Below are 10,461 nucleotides of genomic sequence, written 5' to 3'. Positions count from 1 at the left end.
TGTTCATCACATCACAAGTGCCTATAAATTAAATTATGCCCGATGATCCTAAATATTATCCAAATTTTTTCATTCCAAAATGACCCCGAGGCTCTTATCGACTGCCGATCGAAGGCAATATGATATAGCATTAATATCCCCGGGTTATAATTAATTCACAGAAATTAATTTCAGCATGGGACTGAAGGACATGATTTGCAGGCTTGGAATTATTTTAATTGCATTTCTTCTCATCCTCTCGAGCGCTAATTTTGAAACATTAGAGTGATCTAGATATAGTCATTAGCAAGGTACGTAATGTATTCATGTTTGGCATGCATGTATCGGAAGGATCGAGGTGACCGGTGAGGATGAGATGGAGTTTAAGCCACTGAGAGTAAAATAACGCATTGTCCTTCCCTTTTCTTTCCTCCGCAAACTCAGTATTGGCTACTTGCGAATCGCAATATAATTAAGTGTACCATTTGAAAAAGAGATTATGTATAATAATGCATGGGAATTAAGAAATCAGAAAGGCATGCATGCGTGTACGAGTGCGTGTTTCTTAATTGGAGGGAACGCATTTTCTGTTGTCGCCGACCTTGCTACAAAGATGGACAAATAAAAATATGAAGCAAAAAGATATGAATATCCTAGACAACGAGTTACCAATGCATTTGATCATGATCCACATGAATGGATGGAAGTAGTTTTTTGTATCTGTTCAACGTCAAGATTGCGTATAACGATGACCAAGGTGTACGCAATTTTTACTCAGTTATGTATATCCTGGTTTATCCTCGATACTCTGCCAAAAAATGGGTCCATCGACCGACTTGATTTATTTTTAGAATTTAGGGAACAGTGATAAGTAGGCCACTTTCCAAATCATCCCTATCTGGCCTTTCTTCTATGGCAAGAGTCAGTTCCTCAGCCCTTTTAGTTTGGTACCTCCAATCTGTGTGGATCAATGTGTACCCCATCATAAACAAACAGGAAAACTGTGCTGATAGCAACCCAAACCATAGACCTAGAAAGCCAACATTGTACACGAAAGTAATGAGAATAGCCACGGGTAATCCGATGAGGTAAAATGCAAACAAGTTTATCCGGGCACCTAGCTTAGGACGTGCAGTGCCTGTTAAGACCCCACATGCAGCTGTTTGGGGAGAGTTTCCGAGTTCGCATAACCCCAAAACTGGAAGTGCAGCTGAAACCAAATCCAGAATCTGAGACTCGTCTGTGAACAACTTTCCCCACACAGACCTCACTATAATCATGAAAGTGAGGGCCGAGAATCCAAAAGCAGAGGCCACACTAAGTCCAATAATGGCTGTCCATTGGGCCCGGGACGGTTGACCAGCGCCCAGAGCATGGCCAACCCGGGTTGTTAAACCACCACTTAAAGAGATTGGAACCACGTATAACAAGCCTGTTGTTTGAATAAGGATGCCCATTGCAGCCAAACTAGCCTGCGGATTACTCAATAATCCACACAAGAACAGCATAATTTCATACCACCACCACTCCAAGCACACTGAAATAAGACTAGGCAGTGCTAAACTTAGCAAAGGCCCCCACCCTTGAAATGCTGAGATAAATGTGGCCCCATGCCATGGTTTTAGCGGTTTTTTAGAGACAATAAGGTATATTATCAAGCCCAAGTTTAAGTTTACAGTGTTAAAAGCAATAGCCAGTGCAATACCTTTGACCCCTAATTTCATGTATGTGGCGAGAAAGTAGTTAATGGGAAGGTGAAGGACGGCGGAAACAGTGGCAGCTATTGTTAGTGGGGAGGTTAAGCCTTGGGTTCTTAAGAAGATCCTTAGTGGGTAGAGGTGAGCTTGAGCTAGCAATTCAGGGATGGAGAAAATCATGTAAACCTTTGCAACTTTTGTGATGTCTGGGTCCTGACCTAAACGTTGAAAAATGGGGTCAACGTAAAGCCATAGGACTGAGACGGGTATGGAAACGAGTAAGAGGAGACACAGAGTTTTCTGAAACATTTGGCTGAGAACTGAATATCTCTTGGCTCCATAGGCTTGGCAACAGATTGGTTCCATCCCTGTGGACAGGCCCTTGAGTATTGAGTTGCCTGTGATATTCCCAAAGGCAATCGCCAGTGCGCCGCCAGCCAGCTCTGTTTTACCAAGACGACCCAAGAAGAGCATGGAAATAACGGACCTCGAGTATAAAAGCAAGGTTGTCATCACGATGGGCCCTGCAATCTTCCCCAATGCTTGAACCTCTTCTCCCATCTGCAAGAATTGATGACATTGTTCATTTAGAGTGAAAATAGGAAATGATCATTGGGAAGTTTAAAAGACAAAGTATTTCCATAGGAATTGGACCATTTGAAATACACAATGCGTGGCATCGATCAGTAACGTGTACAAATGCATGTCAAGTGCAGGAGTTCACTAAGCAGAAAGAGTGTGCACAAGTTCAGTAGAAATACAGAACGTGTGGCTTCTTTAGAAACGTGTACAAACACAACTGAGTGCTCGGATTAATGAAGCAGCAAGGAGAGTGCGTGATCATGCAGGTTCCTTATGATCATGAATTTTTGGTCACCACCTCCACATACAAGCATGATGAGCACCAAACCTACCTGCAATAACCTTTTACTTAAGGTTGGCCAAGTGACAATCCAATTGTCAAAGCTGCAAAGAAGCTTGGTGAGTTGGTGGCTTATGTTATGTAGATTCCAAATTCTAGCCATATCAACCATGATTTTGGGCATGTGATTTTTAAATCAAACTTAATTTATCCAATTCCCAATGGGGGAAAGAATTCTTAAGCAGGTCAAAGTCAGTGCAGGATTTGAATAAAACCAAATCAGAAAAAGATCTATATAAATGCTATGCTCTTTACAAAATCCAATTTTCAAATTAGCGTGTATAGATATACTTAGTTTACAAGCATATAACCAATAAGATATTGATCCCCAGCTTATAAGTCATGCATGTTTCTACCACCTTTAATCTATTGGATTCGTTTGAGATCATATGGAAAAGGGAACAAGAAAGATAATAGATAACCCTAAATTACTTGGGACGACGACCATACACTAAACACAGCTTGCACAATTTATTAACGGCAGATCAATGACCGCCAACTTGCTCTCATCGTGTCTATTTGCACATGAATATTTCGTAGAGGATTTCATACAGCGGGGATGCTAGCTAGATACATGGTTCAATGGTTCATGCAAGTCCTATGAAAAAATTGAGAATGGTAGTTAATTTTTCTCAGCTTCTATTTTTCTTTGTTTAAAGAAGTTTGCACAGGACTCGTATAAATCTTTTAATTTGTCCCAAGAAGTCAAAAACAAAAGTTCTCTTGGTACTTAAAACGTCAAATAGGAAAAGGGCTATCGATTCCTTATTCTAACTACACTCACATGAAATGTATGAAGGTTCCCATTTGACGATTGTATGTAGACTAATTCTTTGTGTAATCCTATCCTTGCATATAAACTAGTCTAGCCATTGTACGCTATATTAATGTAAAAAGAAAATAAACATGGAGCATACAACCAATAACAGATGTAAATTGAAAGAGTTAGTCTACATGCAATCTCCAAATGGGGATTATTCAGGCAAGCATATACAGTTATATTTAAAAAAATTTTAAAATTATAATAATATTCTTTTTAAAATGAGGCTTTTTCTCCTTTTATCCCTATTAATCAATGAGACTGCATGCACACACAGTCTCATACTCAGGATTGTAAATAGAATTTCTCTTACATAAATATGTTGAGGTTTTTAAATTTTTTAGAGGATGAAAAAAAAATCAATCAGATCGATCATGATGTCCAATTAATTCCAATTACTTTGAGTAATTAAACGCATTATTATTGAAGTAGATTATTTGTAAGTACTCCCAAGTTTTTCTCTTTGTAGATGGTATTCTTCTATTAATAAATTTAGAGTACCATTCATCTTCGTATAAACAAAGTGGATTAATCAAATAATATTAAATTGTTTTATTGAGTTGTCTAATGATATCTCATCTCATCTTATCTAATTTTGACTAATAATTTCATTACTATTCACAAACTATCTCAATTCATTTTATCTTATTTCACTATCTAAACGGGCTTACCTAATAAATTGAACGGAAATTAAAGAAATTATCTCCTCATTAAACATAACAAGCTAGGAAAAAGTCTATGGTACATCATTTTCCGCTCTCTAAAAATATCAAACCTATGCCTCCCCACCCCCCAACCAAAACAAATTAACAAATTAGGTATTCTCCAATCAATTCGGTCCGGAACTCACATGTATACGATTAGCTAGGCAAGATGTATTATGCAGGAAAGTATTTGAACAGCGGGACCCGCCACTCCCTCACTTAATTAATCTAATAAAGTCGTACTTACACATTTGAAAAAATAAAATAAAATACAAAAAAGCAATGGTAACTTGGACAACTTTTTCTATAAGGAAATGGAGCGTCTCTTTCCAAACCTGCACCCCCCTTTCATCTCTTTTTCCTTTAGGATTTTATATGGTAGAAAATGAAACCACCAGAAGGCAAGGAATCATAAATCCCACTTGTAAAACTTTCGCTTGCCCAAAAATCTAAATCCAAGACTACAAAAATGGTTCTCATTGTAAACGATGACAGGTTTGACAGTTTTCTCGACCCTTTATTCTGAACGATATGGAAGGAGTTCTGATTTCCATCCTCCTTTTGTGCCTTTTTATTTTTGTTTTGTTCCAAAGTATATATATATATATATATATATATATATATATATATATATATATATTTATGATATGATATCATATAATCCAATCTTCATGCCCCATGACCATGACTGTGCTCTGAACATGTCCTGAACTCTAAACTTCCATGCCTATACAACAGCAGCGACACTTCTTGTGTACATGCTAAAGAGAGAAAGTACCTCTGTGAGTGGCAGCGTTCGGAATGAGCCACTGAGCAGTAGAAGCCATCGGAGAAAGCCATTAACGAATCTGCCTTCGCTTCTTGCTCCCATTGTTTCTTCATTATTGCAGCATTCCTCCTTGGGAAGCAAAGGCTCGTCATTTATGATTCCTCGAGATTCAGTAGAAGTGCACATGTTTTGCAACCCGTGTTTGCAGGCCAGTGACAGAGAAAAACAAACCGGGAAAAGTACAAAAACCGGACCAGTTTCAAAGATGGGTTGCCCAATCCCCGAGATCAGACAACTGATCATCGTGACGAAGAAAAAAAGCACAGAACAAAATACTGTAATTAGTAATGAAATCAGAGCTTTTCTCTACGTAAAATAGTTTCATGTTCAAGTACTGCGTTGTGGATATATGTGATTGCGTGATGAAAAAGGACATTTAATCGAAACCTTAGATTTTACGAAGCCCAAAAAAACCGCATGCTGTCACCGTGGGAAGTCGTTGGTCTTTGATCCTCCTCGGCCACGGCATTGGAAGTGTGATTGCTCAGAAGAAGGAAGAGCAGCCCGGAATTGGTGCATTGGGACAAGGAATGAAACAATTGGAACAGAAGAGCTCGAACTCACACTTCTCTAGGACATGTTTTATATACTGTGGATTTATATTAATTAAGTGTACGGCTGACTACATCCACTTAACATTTTGCTCAAACAAGCATTAATTTTATTATCTTATGTGATGTCAAATTGTCAATCACCGAAAAGGAAATGATAAATTAGTGCAGACAGCATATTGTTTAATGGTTCCTGGTCAGTGACATTTAGAAATTTTCAATTTTTTTTTTCTTTCTTTCTTTTCCTTTGGGAATGGATCCAATACGCTGCTAAGGTTTTAACTTTTCACTGAATTAAAAGGAATTTGTAGTGGCAGATTGAAGGACCACAAATTATATATATATGGATATATGCCTCTGTACGAATGATTTACTCATGAACTAGCTAGCTATATAGGCTATGTCATGCTTTATATTTGATCGGTAAGCTGAGAATTCAATACAATCAAAACTAAGAGAGTTGATCAAAGGAAATGATCTATATATTTTCTCATAGCATCTAAATTCCCTTAATGCATTCAAACTGGACAATCTTTCCTAGAATATTAGAAAGTTACCTGGCTGGCCTCATGATCAAAAAATAAATAAAATTAAGGAGGTGGAGATCAGCCAAACAAACACTCTATAGCTAGCTAATACAATAAACATGGTGAATGTAAATAAAGTAAATACAAATAAACGGATCATTAATATAGACACAATAAATTGATCCCGGCCAACTCTAATTTTCAACGTTTCTTCGTCAAACCATGGAGGAGTACTTGCCTTGATTTACGGTTTCAATACAATCCAATTGACAGACTGCGATGCTATGGATCGCGGATGAAGACTGCTGTAACGAGTTGGGATGCACTATATATACTTTGATGTTTACGAAGGTCCAATGGAGATATCCATATTAATTCTCTTCCTCTTAATTAATCCCTAACAAAGGAGAACATATATAGAAGTTTGTTTCTCATGCCGATGATATTGCAAAATTTCTGACATTGGTCAATGGATCCACTGATGTTGGATTTGAGGGGACGACACGTGGTATTGAAAATGGGTTGACGGCCGGTATTAGATTGGTCTTCCTTCCGAGATTTTTTTTTTTTTTTTTTTGAAGGAAAGATTGCTCTTATTCATACTAGAAAATCAAAGAATGAATACATGAAGGAATGTCCTCCAACAAAATGCTCTCCTCATAGAGTTTAAGTGCATTCTTTGCAAGTGCATGAGCCACAACATTAATAATTCTAGGAATGTATCTAACAGGCCAATGAGACATCTTGCCCGACAGTTTTTCACATCTCTAATAATCAACCCTGTTGAGGCCCACTTCTCTGAGAACTATTAATGTCATTTACCATTGACTATGCATCACCCTCGAGAATCACTTTTTGCAATCCTAACTCTTGGCATAGAATCAAAGCTTTAAGAGCTGCATAGGATTCACCCATGTGTGTGCATCAGGAAATATATTCCTTTAAGATTCGAGTGTTGCCTAACAGATGATAACGAAAATCATGCACAACAAATCTTCCGTGATCAAGGCTGAGCACCATTCCTGGAGTCAACTCTGTTTTTTACTTGCCTTATTTTGTTTCTTGTAATATTCTGTACAGCAAAGCAACATTAATGTGTTCATTCCTTTTATGTTAACATTAGCTGTGTATATATAGTCATTACTCAGGAAATACAATATGTGACAGTTTCTTTTCAAAACACACAACTGTGTTCAATATTCTTTTATGGTATCCAGAGCCCTTTCCTCTTAAACGAGTTGATTTTGTCTCTTTTTTTTTTTTTCACTTCCACTATGGCTCAAACATCTCCCTCTGTCACCAACTCCAACAGTCCCATCTCTCCTACCGAAACCAACATCATCTCCATTAACGCACATGCCCAGCTTCCCTACAAACTGACCTCCTCCAACTTCCTTGCATGGCATGCTCAACTTGCTAGCCTTGTCATTGGGTATGACCGACAGAGTTTTATCAATGGTTCCAATCCTTGTCCCATACTTGGGAGTAACCCCACTGCAGAGGCTCTTGCTGCTCGCAATTGCTGGATTCGCCAAGACAAACTTCTCCTCAATGGCATTTTCGCTTTAGTTTCTGAAAGCATCATGCCACTTATTGCTGCTTCTAGCACTTCCAGAGAAGCTTGGCTCAAACTGACCTGGCTCTATGCCAATCATTCCAGAAAGAGGGTCATGCAACTCAAGGACACACTCACGTCCTTGAATCGTGGTGCCAAAAGGGTCACAGATTATCTCCAGCAAGTAAAATCCACTATTGATGAACTAGCATTAGTGGATTCTCCTCTTACCAATGATAATCTCACGCTATACATTCTAAACGGCTTGGGATCTGAATACCGTGATATTGCAAGATCCATTCGCACCCGTGAAAATCCCCTCACATTTGAAGAGTTGCATGACCTACTTGTCAGTCATGAGACCTATCTTCATCGTCTTGAGACACTGTAGCAAACCACCGTTGCTACTGCCAACTATCACCAGAAGAAAACTCATTCTTCTTCATCCCATCGAGGAAAACTCAATAGGAGCAATCACAACTCGCGGTCTCATCCGCGATCATCACAGCAGCAGCACTCAAATTCCTCTTCGAACAGGTCATCTATAGTATGTCAGTTCTGTGCTACTCTGAGTCACACGCTCGCCAATGTAGAAAATTTTGGAATCCATCTTCTCCAACCGCAAACTGTGTTGCTACTGGCTCTACTGCAAACAAGTCTTGGGTGGTTGATTCTGGAGCATCTCACCACATCACGTTTGATATGTCCAAACTATCTATCCATTCAGAGTATGATGGAACCGATGAGATCATAATAGGTGATGGATCAAGTTTGCAAATTTCACATGTTGGCACCATCAAATTTCAGTTACCTACTTGAAGTGTTGTTTTAACCAATACTCTTTGTGTTCCTGAAATCCATAAAAATCTCATTTCAGTGCAAGAATTTACCAAAACCAAAAATCTTGTTCTTGAATTTCACCCTTATCACTTCTTTGTGAAGGATCCGACGTCGGGGGCGACACTAATGCAATGGCCATGTGAAAAAGGCATACACACACTACCAGCATCTTCCTGTCATGTTGGCAATCCGAAGGCAACCTTCACAACTTCACATGTCTCTTCTGAAATTTGGCATCACCGTTTGGGGCACCCCTCTAGGCAGTTTGTCACTCATTTAATCAAAGCTTTTCAATTACCAGCAAATAATCATATTTCTACTTCCTTGTGTTCTTCATGCTCTATTAATAAAAGTCAAAAGTTACCGTTTCATGTCTCTAGTATTTCGAGTTCCTTGCCACTTGAATACTTGTTCATTGATGTTTGGGGTCCTGCACCTCACATCTCTCTTGAAGGATATCGATACTATGTTTTGTTTGTTGATCATCATACAAAATATTGTTGGTTTTTTCCCATGAAACTAAAATCTAAAGTTTCCACTATTTTTCCTCAACTCAAAACAATACTTGAAAGCAATTTTCTCTTCCCATCAACATCTCTACTCTGATAATGGAGGTGAGTTTGTTGCGCTTAGAGGCTATCTTAGCCAACATGGAATAAGTCATCTGACCACTGCTCCTCACACTCTTGAACAAAATGGGGTGGTTGAACGCCGTCATCGGCATATTGTGGAAACAGGCATGACTTTACTCCACCAAGCACATCTTCCTCCCACCTACTGGAGTTTGGAATTTCAGGCTGCCATCTATCTAATCAATAGGATGCCCACACCTCTGCACTCTCTCAAATCTCCCTTCGAAGTTCTATTTCGCTCCCTTCCAAATTATCTGAAACTTTGGGTGTTTGGATGTCTATGCTTTCCATGGCTCAAACCGTATTCTTAGCGCAAACTGGAACCTAAGTCCCGACCTTGTATCTTCGTTGGTTACTCTCCCAAAGTGCATATAAATGTCTCGATCCCAACACTCATAGGATCTTCCTATCACGCCATGTTCGTTTCGATGAGTCTGTCTTTCCTTATTTTTCAAACTCACAAGCTGCACCAACACCCTCGTCTGTGTCTCCAATCCTGTCACTACTGACACTTGTCCTCTCTGTGCCTCCTATCTCCACATCCTGTCCCAATGGCCCACCTATCTCGGGTTCCATACTGGAAAATGCTAGCCAACAACAACTGTCGTCCTTGCCTTGCACTAGTGTCACCCTTGGGGTCTCTTCTTCTAATAGTGATACCTCGCGCATGGTTCTGCTCTCTCAACCACTGACCAAGTTGTTGACCCAAGACCTCCTCCACCAACTCGCATGGTCACCCGCTCCATGAACAATATTTATAAACCCAAAAGGCTCTACCTTGCAACCAAGCATCCAATTCCATCTACTTTGGAACCAACTGGTGTCTATCAAGTCCTCAAGGATCCTCATTGGTGCCAAGCCATGAGTGAGGAGTTCACTGCTCTTGTCAAACATGGTACCTGGAAGTGGGTTCCTGGCAACTCACGACAGAACTTAGTTGGCTCAAAATGGGTTTTTCACATCAAACGTAAACCAGATGGCTCTATTGATCGTTATAAAGTGTGTCTTGTTGCAAAGGGATTTCATTAGCGCCCTGGACTTGACTACACGGAAACATTCTCACCTGTTGTGAAGCCTGCAACTATTAGAATCATTTTGTCACTTGCTATAATGAATGGTTGGTCCCTCCGTCAACTGGATGTGAACAACGCATTTCTTCACAGTTGTTTAACTGAGGATGTCTTCATGGCCCAACCATCTGGTTTTATTGGTTCCACCTATCCTCATCATGATTCCATCTCGATACCAGGCACCGAGAGTCTGGTATCATTCTCTGCATGACTGCCTTTGTGGCATTGGTTTTGTAAAATTAGCTTCAGATCCCTTTCTGTTTATCTATCAACAACACAACATTGTGGCATATTTTCTTGTATACGTTGATGATTTGATTCTTACAGGAAATAAT

At 39.4% G+C, this 10,461-nt stretch overlaps 2 protein-coding genes across 2 annotated transcripts; one reads left to right on the top strand and one right to left on the bottom strand.

Annotated features, from left to right (window-relative positions):
- Positions 1-609: 609 nt before the first annotated feature.
- Positions 610-5,280, bottom strand: LOC121264470 (protein DETOXIFICATION 53-like). The gene is made up of 2 exons (XM_041167647.1): positions 4,901-5,280; positions 610-2,237 (listed from the first exon to the last, which is right to left on the bottom strand). Exons 1-2 carry the CDS (start codon positions 5,192-5,194, stop codon positions 834-836), a joined length of 1,698 nt encoding a protein of 565 aa, XP_041023581.1. The 5' UTR covers positions 5,195-5,280; the 3' UTR covers positions 610-833.
- Positions 5,281-9,785: 4,505 nt separating this feature from the next.
- Positions 9,786-10,085, top strand: LOC121265934 (uncharacterized mitochondrial protein AtMg00820-like). The gene has a single exon (XM_041169592.1). The coding sequence runs from the start codon at positions 9,786-9,788 to the stop codon at positions 10,083-10,085; it is 300 nt and encodes a 99-aa protein (XP_041025526.1).
- The last annotated feature ends 376 nt before the right edge of the window (positions 10,086-10,461 follow it).

This window comes from Juglans microcarpa x Juglans regia, chromosome 5D, assembly GCF_004785595.1.
Source record: "Juglans microcarpa x Juglans regia isolate MS1-56 chromosome 5D, Jm3101_v1.0, whole genome shotgun sequence".
In the NCBI taxonomy this organism is placed as follows: Eukaryota; Viridiplantae; Streptophyta; class Magnoliopsida; order Fagales; family Juglandaceae; genus Juglans; species Juglans microcarpa x Juglans regia.
This window is presented reverse-complemented; position numbering and strand designations above follow the sequence as displayed.